General features: G+C 51.6%; 1 protein-coding gene across 1 annotated transcript in view; it reads right to left on the reverse strand.

The window, feature by feature from the left end:
* Positions 1-7,277: 7,277 nt before the first annotated feature.
* The window catches only part of Crispld2 (cysteine rich secretory protein LCCL domain containing 2), a 58,014-nt gene continuing 44,425 nt past the window's right edge, over positions 7,278-20,866 (reverse strand). The window contains exons 14-15 of the mRNA XM_021654472.2: positions 18,745-18,878; positions 7,278-9,867 (exon numbers count right to left, since the gene is read on the reverse strand). Of these exons, the coding sequence (XP_021510147.1) occupies positions 9,813-9,867; positions 18,745-18,878 (189 nt within the window). The 3' untranslated portion in view covers positions 7,278-9,812. The remainder of the gene's footprint in view (positions 9,868-18,744; positions 18,879-20,866) is intronic.

Consider the following 20,866-nt stretch of genomic DNA (forward strand, 5'->3'; position numbering starts at 1 on the left):
TAAAAATGTTCTAAAGACTTGCCTCCAGCCCAGTCTTATGGAGGTGTTTTCTCAGTTAGGGTTCCCTCCTCTCACACGACTCTAAATTTGACATAAAATTGACCAGCGCAATTAACTCCTTGTCAGCTTGACCCATCACACTTTTTAAAATATAACCTCTCCCCCTTTTTTTGGTTCATTCCAAAGATCTCAGATGGATAAATACCACAAATTTAAAACATATTACAAACTTAAAAGTCCTATAATCTTTACCAAGTCAAACACGTTTAAAGTTCAGTCTCTGTAAAAATCCAAAATTTCTCAACTGTGGGCCCCTAGAAAATAAAAAACAAATTAAGCACTTTCTTATTTCCAGAAGGAAGAACCAGGCACAGTCACACTCTGAACAAACCGAACTCCAGCCGTGTAAATAACCCAGCGCCCAGTGTCTGAGATTCACTTACGATCCTCTGGGCTACTCCAGAGGGCGTGGGTCACTTCTCCAGCTCCATCCTCTGCAGCACACACAGCTTGTCTTCTAAGCTCCGGCTGGCTCTGCTCCACAGCGGCTGCTGTTCTTGGTGGTCATTCCACCGTCACGGTGGTCACGGCACCTCTGAAACGCTGGGGTCCTCTGCTGCCGCTGGGCTGCACTTTACCCATAGGTTCTCTTCATTAGTGCAAGGCCTCAACTTTTCTCCATGAGCCCTTCTCTCCTGCTTACTGGCTTCCCTGTGGCTCCAGCTGCATCTTCCCCCGTGGCCTCTCCTGGCATCCCACGGTGCCAAACTTTATGCCTTCAAAACCACTACCACCTGGGTGACTCTTACACTACCAAGTCCGGCTGCCAACATAAGGTACAACCTTGGCCACCTCTGGACCACATGTTCTGTGTGCTGACCCTGAGGAAACATCTCCCAGATTTCACCTCAGCGATGTGGTCTCTTCTCAGGCACAGCTGATTCTTTATCATAACCCAGCTGACCAGCATCCATCGTTCCAGCAAAGCAAAGGTTTTACTTTAGTGGTTCTGGTCTCTTGTTAATCACAGCTGATTCTTCAGCCCCAGGTGACCAGAACCATTGAATCTTCACACAAATGGGCCAGCAGAGTCTTTGCATCCCTCTGAAACTTCCCAAGCCAAGCCTCCAGCAACTGCACTGCTATCAACACTCTTATCTTCCAAGCTCCTACAGAACAGTCCACTGAGCCCAACACTCAATGGCTTGTTTAGCCCAGAGTTTCAAAGTTCTTCTACAATCCTCCCCAAAATAATGCAATCAGGTCTGTCACAGTAGTACCCCATTCTCCTGATGTCTTAGTTTCAGTTATTGTGGCTATGACGAAACACCATAACCAAAAGCAACTTGGGGAGGAAAGGGTTTATTCAGCTTACACTTCCACCTCCATAGTCTATCACTGGAGGAAGCCAGGACAGGAACTCAAACAGGGCAGGAACCTGGAGGCAGGAGCTGATGCAGAGGCCATGGAGGGTGCTGCTTCCTCGCTTGTTCCCTATGGTTTGCTCAGCCTACCTTCTTGTAGAACCCAGGACCACCAGCCCAGGCATGACTCCATCTACCATGAGCTAGGCCCTCCCCAGTAAGTCGCTAAATAAGAAAATGCCCTACAGGCTTGCCTACAGCCCAGTCTTAAGGAGGTATTTTCTTAATTGAAGTTCCTGCCTATCTGATGACTAGCTTGTGTAGAGTTGACATAACATTAGCCAGCACATCCTGTCTTCCTGACAGAAGGTGCTGCGTCCTAGGAATCCCCTGAGCTCTCCCCTAGGTGGAGCTTGCCCCCTTGCCATGTGTTGCAAGGAGGAAAAGGAAGGGGGAGCAGCCCAGATGGAGGCATCTCCACCCTCTCTGTTGGTTCTTACACACTGTCCTGGGTAACCTGCTGCCTCCCAGCCACGGGCATCTACACACTGACTCCATTCAGGAGGTATGATAGCCTCAAAGTGGGGCCCCTGCATTCTGGAACTTAAAGCCAGGGTGCTCACACTTGTTTTCTTTGGAAAACTGGGGTGCTGTCAGCCCTTTGCACTTTAGTAAAAAATAAGCTCAAAATCTTTGATTCTCCTCTTCTGGGGGAGACTGCCATTTTAACCCCAAGTTCATGCCTAAAGGACAGGAAAGCTCCATTCTCGCCTTTATACTTCACTTACCAGGTAGAGAAAGGGAGGATCCTCCCAAAAGCCGTGGAGAGCAATGGACAAACTGCTTGGACCCATGTCGAAATTTTGGGTTCCTGGCCTACCTTTAGGCATTTCCGGATGAAGTGCCTCCTTTTTTGTTTGTTTTGTGATGACAGGGATCAAATTCAAGGCCTCGTGCATTCTAGGCAAGTACCTCCACCCCTGTCCATCCATATCCTCAGTATAAGTGATGTCTCCAAACGGGAACTTCTGCAAGCCTTCCAGGTGACTGCCTCACCGGGTTCTGGGAGCCTTGTGCCTCCTGGTCACAGGGGTGATGATGGCTTGGGTTCCAGGATTTGTACGCAGGCAGGGGAAGGGACAAGAGACCCATTGTTCTGGCTGGACAGGAGTCACCCACGCACCTTCCTCTGAGGCTGATGGGCAGCTGCTGGGGGCTGTGGCCCAGATGTTGGGGTCACGCAGCCCTGGCTTTGTCCTCTGGCCTCGTGGCTTTCATAAAGGGCCGTGAAGATACAAAGACTGCGTGGGGTTGGGCTAGGTCCACCCTCAGCCTGCATGATCATCCTTGACAGCTGGTCCGTGTCCCCAGGAAGTAGCCAGCACTGACATTCCCGTGGCAGCTGTTGGGGTGGGCCTCAAAGCCATCTGGAAGTTTCCAGGTCTCAAGGAACACTTACATAACTGTTTGAAGGGGAAGTTTGGAGTTTGGAAGATGGTCAGTTCAGGGGCCAAGGGCAGGCTGAGAACTCTGCTCCCTGGTCAGGGCAGGGCTGGCCCATCCTCACAAGTCTTTGCTGGACCTCCACGGTCAGGAGAATAATAGCAGAAACCTTGTGTCTTGAATGAGTGCCTGGGGCATCTGTGAGCCCACCAGGTTTAAGGCTTTTGGGACAAGAGCCATGTTGGCCTGGGTGGTAAGTGCTCCAAGGAGGTAGCCTCTACCATCTGAAGGACCATCACTTGCCAAATTTTCTGTTGTTTCCATACAGAGAGGCTACTCGGGGAGCAAAACTGGCAAGCCCCACACTGTCCTATGCATGGTGATGGGGTCTGTGTCTCCATGCTGATGTGCCGTACCAGAGGCCGAAGCTGCCGCTGCTGGCCTGTATTGGTGACTGCTACATGTCAGCAACCCTGGGCAACGTTACCAAGCCTGTCGTGGACGCTGTCTTAGGCACTGTTCTGTTGCTGAGAAGAGACACCAAGACCAAAGCAACTCTTATAAAAGAGAACACTTAACTGAGGGCTTCCCATCTTGGCAGGGAACCTGGTAGGGAGCACGGCAGGCCGACATGATGCTGAAGAGTTAGCTGAAAACTATATCCACAGGCAGAGACAGAGAAAGACTGGGCCTGGCTTGGGCTTTTGAAACCTCAAAGCCCACCTCCAGTGACACACCTCCTCCATAAAGCCACACCTCCTAATCCTTCTAATCCTTTCAAAGATCTACTTCCTGGTGACTAAACACTCAAATATATGAGCCTCTAAGGGACACCCACAGATGCCACTGAGACTACCACCTACCTGACCTCTGACCTCTGGAAAAAGACCATATCCATCAAGTCTCCCTATCAGGAACTCACTAGACATCTAGTGAAAACCCACAACACAGAGGACCCAGGCTTTGCTATAGCTACCACACAGGGATTTTAAAAAAATTATTCTTAATATTTGTTTGCTTGTTTGTTTATATGACACAAGATCTTACCATGTAGACCAAGCTGGCCTCACACTCTCAGAGAACCTCCTACCTCTACCTCCTAAATTCTGAGATTAAAGGTATGTGCCACCATGCCTGGCCACCAAAGGTTTTTATACAACAACAAATGTGAACTAAAATGACCTGCTTTTATAAACGGGCCACTGCTCTGTAGTCATAGCCAGATGATTGTATCAGGGAAGAGACAGCAAAAGCTAAAACCAGTGAGCGAGGGTTTTCTAGAGACCAGAATACCCAGCCTCAAGCTTTCTCTATATACAATTTTATTTATGTATGTATGTATTTAGTTAGTTATTTTTGTTTCATTTTGATTTTTTTGAGATAGGGTCTCATATTCTCCAGGCTAGCCTCAAACTTACTATGTGACCCAAGCTGGCAGAGACTTACAACCTAAGCTATAGAGCAGGTTGGAAGCCAGCCTAGGCTACAAAGTGAGTTACTGTTAAAATAAAACAAAAACCAAGAAAGGGAGTCTCACATCTGGTATTTCTTTCTTTTCTTTTCTTTCTTTCTTTCTTTCTTTTAAAGATAATCTATTTATTCTTAAATTTTCTGTACATCAGTATTCTGTCTGCTTGTATGTGTAGGGATGTCAGATCCCCTGGAATTGGAGTTACAGACAGTTGTGAGCTACCATGTGGGTGCTGGGAATTTGAACCCATGTCCTTTGGAAGAACAGCCAGTGCTTTTAACCCGCTGAGCCATCTCTCCAGCCCCACATCTGGGATTTCTTAACAAGTGAGCAGAATAGATACCAACTGGGCCTCTGGTGTGACACATGAGAAGGACAGAGCGTGCCTTCCCTGATGCCCCTGCCCAGCATCCACACCCTGAGTCTTACTACAAACACACACTGGCAAGCTCACTGGAGGCAGGCACGTGCTACAAGCCATCTGCCGGCATTCTGTGCCGCGCCAACAGCACGAACAGAGAAGCCAAGCACACCCTTCCAGATGCCAGGATGTCCAAGACACATAAGCCACACGCGGCTCTCTGCAGAGACCTACCATCCATGGCACAATGGTGACAAATGTGCAGAAGCAGGGCTGGGAGGGAGAAGAAGAGGCAGAGAATGGATCCCAACCCAGGCCAGGCTCCTCCAGCCTCTGTCCTCTGCGGGAGATGGGGGCTTGTGTGTGATGATTCTGACCATTAGAACTTTTCCCCTGTACTTGGTGAAGTGTCTCCCTGGGATACACACCCACCGGAAGCAGCCACGCATAGCAAAACAATGCTAGCACTCATGTGTGACAGCTAGAGTGATACTCCACCACGTGCTCAGTGGCACTCACCTCAGCCTCATTTCAGCCATAACCTCACAAGATCATAGGCAACAAGACACTATTGGTGCTGCCTCTGACTGGCAAGGTGACATACGTCAGAGGTTTGCAGCTGCTTGCCTGGTGTCCTACAGAGGGCACTGAGTAGTGTCAGGCCTGACGAGTGGGGCATTTGAGTCCCAACTCCTAACCATTGCCTGAGGCAAGTCTGTCCATGTATGTAGAGGTGACCTTCATGGCCCTAAGCCCTCCTTGTCTGACCTCTGACCCGTTGCTATGGTTCTAGAAACAGGCATGTGGCCCATTTATAAAGGGACATAAAAACTGAGGGCTAGGATGTAGCTCAGAGGGAAAGTGCTTATGTGGCATAAACAGAGTCCTGGTCTCAATCTCCAGCACTGCAGACCCACCATCCAATCAACCCAGCAACCAACTAACCAGTCAACAATACCCACTACACAACCAACCAATCAACTAAGTTACCAACCAAATAAACAAACAATCCACTAACCAACAACTAACCAGTCAACCAAACCTATCACACAACAAACCAATCACTCAACTAATCAGTCTACCTAACAACCAACTAACCAATCAGCCAAATCCACCAGACAACCAAATAGCCAAGCAATCGATCAATGTTACCAAACAACTAATCAAATTATGCATAAACAAATATTAAACTTCGGCAAACCCCAAAAGCAGCCCTGAAAGGAAACCAGGAACCTTGTCTTTCCTGGCAAAGATGCCATGGGTGGGGCTGGGGCGTTCCTTCCATGCCTTTCCTCTTGCCCCTGGCTCAGGTGATCTGGCCAGTGTCTTCTGGTAAGGGCAGAGGGGGGTGGGCTGGCAGGCACCCTGGTCCACCGGGTGATCCCTGCTCACCACCACCTCAGCTTTCTGACACTGTGTGTGTGAACTTCTGCAGCGGTGATCTCAGCGTGGCCATTAAAAGGGAAGAGTGTGAGATGGCAGCGTCCCTGGAGGAGGAGACCAACCCCTCCGAGCGGGAAGGTGGCAGGGCTGTCCCTGGGCTCAGGCTTTGAAGAGCAGGCCAGTTTTAGATTTCGTCACATCCTGTCCTAGATTCCTCTGTTGGATTTCTAACCCCTGAAGTGGGCATATGAGGAGGTAGGGATGTGATATGACCTGTACTTATAGATATGTGGGAGGTGCCAGGGGCACACACAGAGGCCCTGCCATGGAGGGCATAGCGAGAGGATACAAACTGTGAACAGGTCTTCAGGAAGCCAGCCCTACCCACACCTTGACTGTGGACACCCACCCCACTTCTCTTATCAAAGCCACCTACCCAGTCTTCAATCTTGTCACTATAGGTCTCACTGACAGGTCCTTGACAAAAGACCCAGTGGTCATCACTGCTCAAAGTGCAGTCTGTAGTGGAAGTTTTGGTTTCCTTAAAAACTCAGTTATGTACATTTTTGTCTTAATCCCAACTGTGGCATATGGGACTGCCTTAGTTTGTCTACAGGTGATAATTGCCTCATGTGGTCTGTGGCCTTTGCAAGCTGGTAACAGCCTCCTTTGACTCAGAGAGGGGTGTGGTCATTGCCAGCTGCGGATAATGGGATTCTGAGGACTCTGAGAGGGTATAACTACAAGAGCCCACAAAAGGGCTTGGAGGAGATGGACAGAGGAGGAAAAAGGCTACTTGTTTGTGCTGCTTCTGTTTGTCATTTGCCGCTTGTCAGGCTGCTAGGTATCCTGACCACTGAGATTGGTTATTTTCCAAAAGAACCCGACGACCCTAACCAACCGAATAAGTCTAGAGAGGTCTATGTCCCCTTTCCCTTCTAACCTTCTTTCTCTCCTACCAAGGGGGTTGGGGGGTTGGAAGGAAGGTAGAGGCTTAAGGAATCCTAAATAAAATCCTAAATAAAATAGTTTTTAAAAACTAGTGCCTATAGCAGTCTTTGGGCTTTTGGTAAACATCTCAAGTCCCATACTTGCTTTCCATGCCAGAACCTATATTTTGTTAGGTCACTAGTCTCCCGACCATGCTTCCTAGGAATGTCTCTGAGGTCTCCTACAATGCCACCTGGGCCTGCTAGCTGCTTGGAGCTTGTGGGTCGAGGCAAACGAGTTCACCAGTGAAGACGCTCTACCGGGATGTGTCACAAATCAAATCAGTTTTATTGAAACCATAGCAACAACCAGTGTGGCCCTGTTCACGCGAAGCACAAAAACTTACGATAAACTTTTGTACATAGGAAGTTGTAAAATACGTCATTTTTCATAGAAAAAAGCACACGGTAAACTGCGGGCCAAGAGAGCCTACAGATCATGGAGAGGTAGCACACCCCTCTGAGCAAACAGGGCACAGCTTGGAAGCAAATGGAAACGATCGGAGGGCAGTCGGGGATGCAGCTGGCGTGGGAGTGGTCCCCTTAAACCTAGGAGGGCCGATGGACACACAGGGTCAGAAGGTCGCTGACATCATGGTCTTGTCATTTGTAGTTTTGCTTCCATTTTTTTTTTTTTTTTTAATAAGGTAAAGGCTTCCAGTTTCAAACTATTGGTGAAGATGAGCAAGGCTGCTAGGCCAGGCTCTGCGAGAGGCCTCTGTGGATGGTGGATGACGGCCAGTGAGCACTGAGGACCCCAGTCCAGACTCACAGAGCAACCTCCCCTGGAGATGGGATTGGTTGCTCATTCTGGAAATCCAGGAGGGGTGCGATTTTCCAAACCATCTCAGCCTTGCCGTGCAGGCTGAGTGAAGAGTCCCACAGCACTGCCTGGACCTGGAAATTTCTCAGATGTTTGGTAGCAACCAGAAGTTCCCCTCCACAGGCCGAGCAGATGTCTGTTCGCACATCTGGAGTGGAAGAGTTTATGCCTGCAAAGACGCCGTGCCCACGCGGGTGAGGTGGAAACAGACTGGTGGAAGGCCAGCTAGTGCTAGTTCAAGGTTGTGTGCTTTTTATAAACTCCTTATAAACATTCCTGGGAGGGATGGATCTGGGGAAAGCTATGGCGGCATTCAGGAGGCCAACCTGGGCTACATAATGAGTCAAGGCCAGCTTGGGAAACACAGTGAAACTCTGTCTCAAACAAACATTTTGCCCAACTACATCCGGTGGCTCCCTGTGGGGAAGGCTTTGTTCAGACTCCCTTAGTTTTTGTTTAGTTTTGTTTTTTTGGTTTTTTGTTTTGTTTTGTTTTGTTTTTTTAAAGAGCTATTTGTGCTTTTACCTGTGTGTATGTGTGAGGCACTTGTGAAGATCACAGACTTTCTGGAGTTACTTATAGGTGGCCAACAAACAGCCTGTGAGTGGTGGGAATTGAACTCAGGTCCTCTGGTAGAGCCACAAGAGCTGCTAACCACCAAGCTGTCTCCCCAGCCCTTTGCTTGGGGGAGGGGTGGTGTTTTGTTTTATTTTCTACTTTTTTATTTTTTATTTTTATTTTTTTGCCTAGGAAATATTTGGCTGGAACACGAAGCCCCATTTGAGGCCAGCACTCACGGGCAATCTGTAACACCCCCAGGGCCGGGGTGGGATTTCACCTTCTCTAGAGTAAGCTGTTTACAAAAGCATGTTTCGTTTTACAGTGGGTTTGGGCCGGGCTCCTAAGTGATGGAAGCCAGGGCTCGCCACATTCTTGGAGCCTGAGGATGCTGGCAAGGGCCGAACTGCACCAATAGGAACAGGAGGCCTTCCTGTGTGCCCCGGCCCCTCTCCCTGCTGGTGTCATGGATGGTTTCATAACCACAGGCCACGCCGTTAACCTCTATGAGGAATGTGCCAGGGATCCATTTCTCCCACAGCTAAAAACTAGGTCATCCAAGCCAGGGGCAAGGCGACACTGAGTTGTCACTCTAACAGCAGCGGTGAGACAGCCCTTATTCTAAGGAGTGAGCAGATACCTAAGACTTGGAGTCTTTTGCAAAGCCAAGCCCCAGAGGAGGACACCTAGACCAGCCTGGGGTGGGGGGCAGAAGCCACAGGGTCACAAAATGGGGGTAGGAAGGCTCCTGATACATCGGTCCTCCATGAGACCAAAGGTCATGTGAGAACAGGCCACACAGACAAGGACAAAGACAAAGACAAGATAAATCTCTGGATGCTACCAACTTTAAATAGACCAGCTCTGCTGGACATATATGCATGTGACTGTCAAGAGGGTTGGGGACACCAGTAAGGACACCAACAGGACAGAGCCCAGGTTTTGTCCCGGGGCTCTCCCTGCGGCCCATCTGTCTGACCAGCAAACACAGAACCTATTTCTCTGTTGGTAGGACGGACTGTAACCTTAGGGATGTCAACTCTAGTCATCCAAACAAGAGTCCCATTCACGACACATCTCAAACCTGTATCCTCAAGGGTTTGAAAGCCTCCCCGTCCACCTGCCAAAGAAAAAGTGGCAAGGAGTGTCTCAGTGAGCAGCTCCTAAGAGGAGATGAGTGACCGCATGGGGGCCTCGACCTGGCCAGTCTGGGCACCGGTGTCCAGGCAAGACTCCATGGCATGAGGGATGGTGCTCTGTCACCCTCGCCAAAGGCCACAGAGGGACAGGACGTTCAATGTCACTGAAAGAAAGATTCCTGACTCTCTGTAACCCCCCACCCCCAAAGGACAGAGTACAGATCAAAAGCAGGACCCCAGAACCCGGAAGATGACACCCCCTTCTCCCCAAGTGTCCACATTCACTGTCTGACGGCAAAGATCCGGAAGGCGTTTCCATTCTGAGGAGCACTCAGGCTGTAAGAGAAGAGGGAGGAGGAGGTTACAAGAGCCGTGGGCAGGGGGATGGCTGACAGGATCATTATGGTGAGGACAGAACCCAGAGAAGTCACACCCAGCCGGACAAGCCCACTCACACTGACAGGAGGCTGCAGTGGGAGTCCATGCTGGGTCTGCGAAGCGACATTCTGACTCAAAGGTTTCTGGGCCCTGGATCTGAGCTCTCCGTTTCTCTCTGTATCTCTCTCTCTCTCTCTACCTCTCTCTCTCACACATACACACACACGCTACACACGGGTTTTGCTGACATCTGTCTCAGACATCCGGTTGATGATTTAAAGGGGAACATACATTGGAATGCTTCCCAAATCTTCTGTCCTGGGCCCGCTAGCCTTTTCCAAGGCAGGGCTGCTGTTACTGTCTGTACATACAGGTGGGAAACACAGACAGCAAGGAATCAAGAGAACAACCCAGAGTCACAGAGTTAATCAAAACCAGGCTCTTCGGACGGGATTCAAATCCTTCAGGGCTTTTTGTTTGTCTTTGGAGACGGGGTCTTAGGCATCCTAGGCTGATCTTGAACTTGTTAGACAGATGAGGGTGCCCCTGAACTCCTGATCCTGCTGCCTCCACCTCCCAAGTGCAACCACACCTACTTTATGCAGTGCTGGGCCTCGAACCCCGGGCTTCATGCCTGCTAGGCCAGCTCAGCAAGCGCTATCCCACTGAGCTACATCCCCGGCCCACAACCAGATTTTTAAAACAGCTTAACAGAAATATAACACCCTGTGAAATCCAGCCATGTTCTCTGACCTCTGCACCAGCTCCATGGTGTGGACACACACGAGATGGATAAACGCTCATGTAGGTCCTTCTGCCAACCCACCCCCTTCCTTCCAGGCTGGCACCTCCACCTCTGTGGACTTGCCTGGTCTGGAAGACCGGCGCTTTCTATCCATAGAGGCATCCAGCTGGGAGGTGGCCTGCTGTTAAACTACACCCACCTTTTAAAAACTTCAACGCCTTCCCAAGTGGCCACCTCATGTCCGTGCCCACCCACAACGCTCTGAGTATTTTGGAGGCTCCACAGTCCCCCTGACACCCGCAGTTGTCTTGTGGCCTTCGTCTGGATGTTCTGGGGACTCTGGCTGGAACCTGTGTCTCCCGTCATTGAGTGTGCGGGGTGACTCTCCCCCGCTCAGCGGCTGTCCCCGGAACGTGGCTGGGCAGAAGGATCTCCTAGTGCGGGCAATTCTTTTAATGCGGTGGTGGGGATGGCACCGGAGGCCTTGTGCATGTCAGGCAACCGCTCCGCTACCAAGCTGCAGCCCATGGCCCCATCTACCAAGACCCCAACTGGGTTATCTCAATGTAGAGTCGTAAGAGCTTACACACAGGTGTGCCCGTGTGCAGGCACACACATGCCCCCCCCGACACAAACATGCATGCTGCGGCTGTGAAATCCCTTCCTACAACTCGCAAAACTGTTCTCCCATTCTGTAGCCAGCCTTGCTACCCTCCCTCCCTGCAGAGCCCCGACTCCACCTCTCCCTTCCTTTCCTTCTCAATGGTCTGGGGCTCAGTCACACAGCTCTCCAGTAAGGCCGCTCGCTCTCTTTGACTACAGTCAGGATTTTGTTGTTGTTTTCTGAGACAGTGTCTCTGTGTAGCCCTGGCTGTCCTGGAACTCTTTCTGTAGACCAGGATAGCCTACAGCTCAGAGATCTGCACACACACACACACACACACACACACACACACACACATACACACACACACACATGCACACATGAAATAAACTATTTAATGGAAAAGCGGAGTCCTAGCCCTTGTGTGGGACACCCTCTACACAGCTATAAACTGTAAAGGAGGGAAATGCGTCCTTTCTGGTCTCGGTGCTCTACAGTGAGCGCCCCTAAAGCCTCTGCCACTTAGGTTGCCGTATCCCACCCACTCCGTAGAAAGGAGTAGATGCGACCACACACAAACCGCAGCGCACACTGATCCAACTCCTGCTTTCTTCACTTAATAATGTAACTTAGAACTTTTGTTTGTTTTTGGAGACGGATTCTGGCTGTGTAACCCAGGTTGGCCTCAAACCTATGGCAAACCTCCTACCCGAGCCTCAAATGTACTAGGGTCACAAGAATGGGCCACCATACCTTGCCAGAATGTTCTTACTCTGTTTTCTCAGCTGCAGGGTACTCTGATAGGTTGAAGTTGCATTTGGGACTCTATAGACGGGGACAGCACTGTTTCTAGTCATCATTTCACGGGCAGACATCACTGTCCAGCAGTTTTGTGTACCCACTTTCGAGTCCTGAAGCCCCCGGGAACGGGATTGTCGGATCAAAGTACGGAGCTGAATGTAGGGGCACATGCCTATAGCCTGTAACGTGGAAGGCTGAGGCAGGAGGACCACGAATTCCAAGCCAGCATGGGCTACAGAGCAAGGTTCTGTTCCCAAGGGGTAAAGAAGGCATGAGTACGAGGGACGTGGGAATACAGTTCATGACAGAGCACTTTGCGCAAGGCTCTGGGTTCTATCCTCAGCACCACAAAAAAGTTAATAATTATAATAATAACAATAAATTAAAAGCCTGGGTGCGTCCGGGATTGTGGTAGCTGCCCAAGGTGTTTCTTGTAAACATTGCACTAATTGATACCTCCTGGAGCAGGCGCGCTGGGTGGCCGGTTAACCTGTGAGGTCCTATTCTCAGTGGGGAAGGGTCCACAGTTACAGCACGCACACTGCATCTTACGAAAGTGCCTGGACAGCCTGGACACAACTTATCAACGCCATTTCCGGCAGGATCTCCGCTGGGAGCAGAAGAACCCAGATTGGACCAAGCCCCTAGACCTGACAGCAGGCCAGGCCCTGGGCGGTCCAGGGAGCTACGTCCTACAGGAACAGCTGCTTGGAATTCCAGCTTGTTTTTCTGCCTTCCCTGTGGCAGCCTCACGCTCTTGGCTACCCCAGGGTTGAACCCTGGAAAAACGTATCCCATAGACCCGCTCAGTGACAGGGTGCCTCTGGGAGGTGTGAGACCAGGACACAGCGGGATACTCCCGGGGGCTGTCAGGGCCAAGCAGGGGGAGAAGAGCAGCTGCCCGGGGGCCAGGCTCACTCAGCAGCTCGGCTGGTTTCCTGAAAGTGCCTTCTGCTCCTTGGGTTTCCGGCTTAAGCGATACCAGGGCTCTGTCCACTGAGTAGCCAGGAGAGCCACCCAGGGCCACGTGCTCCCTGTCTGCCCCACGTGTGAGCAAGCCACGTGGGGGAAGAAAGAAGGGAACTGGAAAGAGTTTTGCTGGATGCTGATACACACGACCCTGGCAAGGCAGCCCCGAGGCTGCCGACCAGGCTGGAGCACCCAGAATCTTGCCTGGAACTAGGGAGCTCTTTAGAGCATTCAGCACGCCTTGCAGCAGAGAGCCGAGCAGAGGGGTCCATGCGGATGATGGTCCCTCTGCTCTCTTCCTGAAACCACAACACTCACTGAGCTTAACAAGCAGGTCAGCTGCCTGCTGTGTGTCTGAGGAAGGTGTGTAGGGGGTGATAAATCATAAAGTAATCTCTCCTCACCCCGGTCTTTCCCAAACCCGCCCTCAGCTGCTCTTGATAGGTCAGCTTGCAGCCCCCACATATGTCTCTGGAGTTAGCCTTTTGGCTGGGCTTAGGTGGTCCGCAAGCCTCCGGGATGTGCCTCTCTTCACCTTCTTCATGACACGTAACACCATGCTGAGCTTTATGTAGGTGCTGGGATCTGAACTCGGGTCCTCATGCTTGCACACTTTACCTATGTGACCATCTCCTGAGTCCTTGGGATAACTGGCTTTCATAAAGGGCATTAAAGAATTTAATTTTGAAAAAAAAAAAAGCATCAAAAATCTCTCAGCCAGTTTTAAAGGTCTTGCTGGATTCAAAGGTTTGTCTATCATTCATATACTGTCCGCTGCATACTTAGCACATGCCAGGCTCTGGGTTCGTATGTTGGGGATGGGGTGGTAACAAGATGGATGGATTCTGGCCTTCAAGGTGCCTACACCACACAAACACGTGCAAGGAGATTTCACAGAGTGATGACTTGGGAAAGAAGCAGGCAAGCTGGGTCTGGAGGAGGGAGAAGCGTGCCTCCCAGGGAGGCAGCACTTGTCTTCAGATCTGAATGGCAGGAAGGATCAGCTACAGCCACGCAGGAGCCCAGAAGGCTCTGGCTCAGAAGACAGCCAGTGCCTCCACATGTTCCAGAAACAGGGGGGAAAGTGGAAGTGTGGGGGTGAGGTGCCAGGGGGCAGGGCTTCACAGTGGAGCGGGCGTGTCTGGGCACTGGCAGGTGGGTTCTGTTCCCAGCACAGCAGGAAACCACTGGTGGGAAGGGCCCCACAGGAAGTGGGTTCAGAGGCAGACATGACAGCACGAGGGCACCATGATGGCTGTGGCCTTTCTCTAAGAGGAAGCCACCTGAGGGACCTGCTGGGAATAGGGACTACACAGAGATGCCCCTGCTTAGTACAGAAAACCAAATGGGGAAGGAAGCAGCTGGAGATGACGCCACCACAGTAAACAAACAGCCATGAGCCTCCCAGGAGGCAGTATGGCGAAACACTGTGCTCAGCCTTGCTGCCAGTGCCCATCCCCTCTCAAGAACAAGTGTGGGCTGGGCATAGTGGCATACCCATTTCCTAGCATTCCAGAGGCGAAGACCAACAGATTTCTGAATATGAAGCCAGCTTGGTCTACACAGGCAGTTCTAGGCCAACCAGGGCTATACAGTAAGACCCTGTCTAAAACATAAAAATATTTTCCCTACCAGAGCCCAGGAGATGGCTCAGCAGGAAAGAGAGCTAGCTGCATGAGCCTGGTAACCTGAGGTTGATCCCTAGAACCCAAGTAAGAAACCAATGTGCTGGAATTTATCCATAATCCCAGCACTTCTACAGCTAGACAGGAGGTAGAGATTGGGGAATTCTCTGGAAGCTCCCAGCCCAGTATGCAAATCAGCACAAACAGGTGAGACCCTGCCTCAGCAAGGTGGAAGGAGAGAACTGGTTCCCTGCATCTGTCCTCTGAACACACACACACACACACACACACACACACACACAGGATTTTTACTATCTCTTTAAAGCCTCCAGAACTCAAAAGAGGAGGCAGGAGGGGGCAGGGAGGTCCTTCCCAGGCCAGGGCACAGCTGCTCTGGGGCTCTGAAAAGGCACTCAGCATCAGGCCTCCCTCAGGGCAGGCGGAGTAGCCCAGCCCATCTTCCATCTGAAAGAAGGAGCTCTTGCCATCTGGGACCTTCCAGCACAGCATGAAGTGAGAGAGAGGACAGCTGGTTCCGGAGCAGCATGACCTGTGCCTCCATGGCTTGGCGGCTGGCCTCGGGGAGTCATGGAATTCTGGGACACGAAGGGATCTGCGACTCTGGGAGGAGGGGTCACCCTCTCGTTGCTAACAGATGCTGAAGTTGGACCTAATGTGCAGGCCTGTCTTCTCAGCTACTCCGGAGGCTACATTGGAAGGATGTTTAAGGCCTCCTGTCAGGCTGCAGAGCATATTCAAGCTCAGCCTGCAAAACTTAGTGAGCCTCTGTCTCAAAACTAAAGTGCAAAAGGAGGGGCTGGAGATGTGCTGGCCTAGCATGGTGAGCCCCTGGGTTCAACCCAACGTAGTAAGGGAGGGAGGGAAATGGGAAGGGAGGAAGCCATTGCTGTACACACTGCATGTAGATCTCCTCTGCTCTGTCAAGTCTCACCCCAGTAGTGATGGAAACTGCCAGAATTTGCACTTGGGAGGCTGAGGGAGGAGGATCATAAACTCAAGGCTGGCCTTACATACTAAGGTCCTTCCTTAGGAAAACAAACAAACAAAACTGAGGCAGACCCAGAATCAGCCCTCATTTGCATCCCTCTTTCTGAGCCTCAGTTTCCACTTTTGAAAATCCAAGTTTGCCAAAGCACCCGGCTCCTGAGAGGCACAACACACACTGGGCTTAAAATCAAAGGCAAGTCTCTCTTCTTCAGTTTTTACTGTGGCTCCTACAGCTGCTGGGCCCCGTGTGGCTCACGGTGTGTGTGCTGGCCAGTTAGGAGGGAGATTCTGTGTTTCTACCACCCCCGCCCTTCCTCCGCCCCAGGTCAGTGTCCAGCATGGAGAGCTGCTCCTACTGTCGACTGACAAGTCCACCCCTGGCGACAGGTCACGACCTTGCCCGGGAATGGGCCTGGTCTAAGAAGTCCTAGGCTGACAGGCATCTCTCTGGGTGTCTGCTCTCTATGAGGGTGCTGTTTAGCACATCTGAGAGGGAACAGGCTGTCCCGGAGAGCCTCACTTCTACGCACCCACCTTTCACAACTTCCAGGAAACCTCCTTCACCAAGAAGACCATTGTGAAATCAAAGCTGTCATGTCAGCCAGCCTGGCCCACAGCACTAGGGATTTAAAATGCCATTTAACAAGCTAGGAGTGGTGGCATGGCCTATAGAGTCCCAGTGCTTGGGAAGTCGGGGCAGGAAGATTAGAAGTTCAAGGTCATCCTCAGCCACATAGTCAGTTGGAGGCCACCCTGGTTTACACGAGACCCCACAGCAGATAAACAAAATGAAAATAACGGGGCCCAGTGAGATGGCTCAGCAGGTGAAGGTGCTGGCTGCCAAGCCTGGCAGCATGAGCTCCATCCCTGGGACCCACATGGTGGAGGAGAGAACTGACTCTCAAAAGTTGCCCTCTGACCTCTACATGCTATTGGGTTACATGTGCGTGTACACACACACAATAAATCTAAGAATAGATAAAATGTATTTTAATTGGAAACAAAATGCTATTTGGAACACTCTGGCCATAGAATGTCGTATACCTTAATGACCATTGGGATCATCTCTGACCTATCCAGGACATCAACAGTCACGGGGAAAAGACCTATCCTCTGGCTCTGAAACCGGTCCCTGCAGTTCACTGGGGCAGGGTTCCGAGAGACTTCCCAGCCACATCACTCCACACATGAAGGATGGCTGAGGTCTCGTGACACACGGAAGAGGTCAGGGCACTGCCATGCTCAAAGCATTTCTGGTAGAACCTCATGGCCAAGGAGGGTCCAGGCTTCAATAATCTGCCCTGCCTCTGGGCCTCATCTCCATCTGTCCCTACCAGGTGGCCAGGCCCACACTCCAGGATGGAGGTCCAGCTTCACACTGTGCCTGGGAATGTGCGGGCTTCCTGTGTGGAGGAGGCCACGTGGGTGAGTAGGAACTGAAGAGCCCACTGGCGTCAGGAGGAGGGAACTGTAAGAGTGTTGTGCCTGTCTGAGAGCCAATTCATGTGGCTCTACCACATGAATGGAGCTACCTGGCACTGTAAAAAAAGAACCAGTTTCTCAGGGGTTGGGACAACTGGAGAGAGCAGCCAGGGCTGCTGGGCCTCGTCATCCACCTGGTAGGGGCCACTCTGCTGTAGCTTTTGATTCCCAATCGGAGCTTTCTCTCCTGGAGGGAGGAAGCAGCCTCATGAGGCTTAGGAAGCTCCTGAGAGTTACAGGATTCACTAGGCCCCTCCCACAGCCTAGAAGAGACACAGATTGGAATGTGCAAGAACACAAGCAAGCAGCTGTCCACGGCCTCCCAAGACAGAGTATGTCCACATGTCTGTGGCCTCCAGAATCGTGAGAAAGAAAGGTCATGGCAGCAAGAGTGCACTCGTGTGAGCCAGGCCCTCTCTGCCCCAGAAGGTCTCTTGACAATCCCTCACACTTTACAGGCCAAAGCTGGGGTTGGGTGGGGGTGGAAAGCAGGGCCCCCAGGAGGAAACCACAGGGGAAATGAGTCTTTGCAATTCACCCACAGAAGAGGGTCACGTGAGTAAAACAGCCTCGCAGCCCCAAACAGAGGCCATCCTGGAGAACATTCTGGAAAGCCATGCTAAGGGCTCAGAGGTCAGCTGGGCATCTGAGAGTATACCTGAAGGATGTGCCAACGTCTCCCAAGTAGGGTGCTCATCACTATGTATTTCTCAAGCCTCAAAGTGGGAATGGCACCCAGAGCCATGTGTATCAAACGCTGCCCCACACTGCAGCCAGCAGGGACGGCGGGGACATCTAGATGCTGGGACAGGAAGTTAGCCCTGTGATTACATAAGAGAAACCCCAGAGCTGTCAGCACGCTCCTAACTTCCTGCCTGTCACCACCTGTCTCAGTGACTCTTGTCATCAGTGCCATGAGGTTGGGGAAGCCGGCAGAACTACCAGACACAGTCACCGCTGCAGGAGGGGTGGGAGTCACAGTCCCTTGGTCCTGTGTGCTCACCTCACGGAGATTGAAAACAACCAACCTCCAGGCTGAGGTGACCGGTGCCGGCTGCCGACACCACTGGAGACAGGGAAAGCCCCGGGGGCTCTGCATTCCTGTGCAGCTGTCAAGACTGTATTTTCAGGGACCATTTCTGTAGTTGGTATGCAGCTTTCAGAGCTGTTGGGGAGCTAGCTGTGTCTTATGGAATGAGTAAACACACACACACACACACACACACACACACATACACGCTCATACACACATATGCATGCACATACGAACACACAGACGCGTATGCATGCACACGTGCACACGTGAGGAAAAAGAGCTAGGAAACTAAACACACACACACACACATACACACACACACACACACACATACATGCCCATTAGTTTCCCAGGTGATAGGTAGCAGACAGATGCTATGCCCTGGACATATCTAATATTTCGACATTTTCCACAGAGCGAGTGTCAGAAATAGAAAAAAAAAATCAATTTCTCGGAAAATAAAAGTATCAAGGAGAGAGGATCGCAGGCTTGACCTGGATGCTGTGCTGACAGTGAACAAGCCAGCTTTGAAAAGTAAGGAAAAAGGCCCGAGGGCCAGCCCTACCTCTCCGACTCCACCCCGTTCCTGAGCGAGCCCGTGTAGCTCTTCTTTTTGTCCACAGGCATCACGTCTGCATAGCCACCAGTCTCATCGCTGACGACACCCGCGTGCACGGCCGCCTTGCAAATGCTGGAGGTCTGTAAGGACAGGGGGCTGTGTCAATGCCAGGTCCTGGTGCAGCCGACCACAATGACCCCAGAAAACCTCCCGCACCACCTCAGCTCCCGGATGTCCGTCATCACCGTCTCGCCGTCATCGCTCGTTCACAAATTCCACTCTCGCTCTACAAATAGCCTTCAGAGCAGTCACACTGTGTGCCTGACCCTGGGGGATTTAGCAGAGACCAAATGAAGGCCAAATGCTTCCATGGAGTCAAGGAGGTGAATATACAAACACACAAGCAAGGTCTGTGAGGAAAACAAAACCAGGTCGGGAGAGGGCCGGGAGAGGCTGCTTCAGAGCAGTGGTGTGCAGACGAGCGTCAGAGGCGTTCCTGCCACATCTATATGGATGTCTGTAAGGGAAAAGCATTCTAGGCAGTGGGAGCAGGCTGTGCAAAGGCCCCGAAGTAGGAGTGGACACACCGTATCCCAGGAGGAGAAAGAAGGCTGGAGTGGCTGGGATGCAGCGACTCGGCCAGCGTGGACACAGGTGGGCACTCTCAGATGCCCACTGGGCACCGGGGCTCAGGCTGGTGTGGGGGTGTGCTGCTTTCTAGACCTCGGGTGACTCGGGGCCTGAGTGATGAGGCTCTGAGCTCAAGGCTCATCCGATAGAAAATGGGTGGGACACATCCTTTTACTTTTCATCCGGCAGTAGGGCCATCCAGGGTGGTCCCAGGCAAGGACCAGGGTATCATTTAAGGCTGAGGTCTGCTCTGTCACCTCCTTGGCCTTGTCCATGGTGCCTTCCGGGTGGTGTCAGCTTTGCAGTTTAGACTGTGGATTCCACCTTTGTTTCCTGTGTGCTCAAGATGGAACCCGAAGCCTAGTGCACACCAGCCAGTGCCCAGCCTCGGAACTGCACCCCAGGCTGTGGTCTCCATCTTTGCTGTACCATGGGAACAGCTACAGTCTTTTTAGGAAGATGGTGTCCAAGTGTCTTAACATCCTTCCTGGAGGTCTCAGCTGCACATACTGGAGCTGAGTTGATTGGCATGGGGAGTACCTGCCTAGTATGAGCACACACTGCCCCTGACCGAATCTTAGTCCTGGCTATGGCCTATGATCCTATTTGATTTAATGAGGTGGGCGGTAACCATTATTCCTACTTCTCAAGCCAGCAAGCTGGGCACACAGGGTCAGTCACGTTGCCAAAGCCACTTGAGAATTGTCGACGCCAACTGAAGCCAGGGTGAGGACGGGTTTGGCATAACAATGGTCCCCAGAAGTGACCACAGCCTAATCCCCAGACCTGTGAACAGCAGAAGGGGTTTTGCAGATGGGATTAAGTTAAGGATGTTGGGACAGGAGATTACCGGGTTTATGCCAAAGGCCCAGTAACATCACAGTGTCCTGTAACGAGGTGGGGGTGGCGCTCAGAGCTGGAACATGTAAGACTGCCCTGGCCATTGCTGACACTGAAGAAGCCAGGAACCAAGGCGTGCGGGTGGCCTGGGGAGACTAGCAGAGGCCAGGGCACTGGCTCTGTTTGTTGTCCTCTCTCCACACTGAAGAATGGAGTCAGCTACATACCCCGAAGTCTCCAGAGGTGCCTGAATGGATGATCATGCCCTGGAGTGCTGCATCTCAGAACTGTGAACCAAGGTACTCCCTAAAGGGCCTCCTTCAGGCTGGTTGATGTCTATCCTCCGAAACCATGACAGTCAAGAGTCACTGATACCTGAGGAGGTGTGTGAGCATTTCCTCCAGGTTGGACTGACCATTGCCATCCTCAGTCAGAGCAGCTGTGACTATTCCGTGAGACCCTCACATGATCCGGCCTCTGGGCAGCGCCCCATAAGGGAAGGGGCACCCAGGATCCTTAGAGACACCCTGCATCTTGAGATTATTTAGAAGATGAAAGAGTTGACTGGGTGGGGTCTCTTCCTGTATAATTGTGAGTCACCCAGGGGGACTCTTCAATGGTGTGGCTGCTGAAACACCATCCCTGGGACTTCCTGGTG

Source organism: Meriones unguiculatus, chromosome 10, assembly GCF_030254825.1.
Source record: "Meriones unguiculatus strain TT.TT164.6M chromosome 10, Bangor_MerUng_6.1, whole genome shotgun sequence".
Lineage (NCBI taxonomy): Eukaryota > Metazoa > Chordata > Mammalia > Rodentia > Muridae > Meriones > Meriones unguiculatus.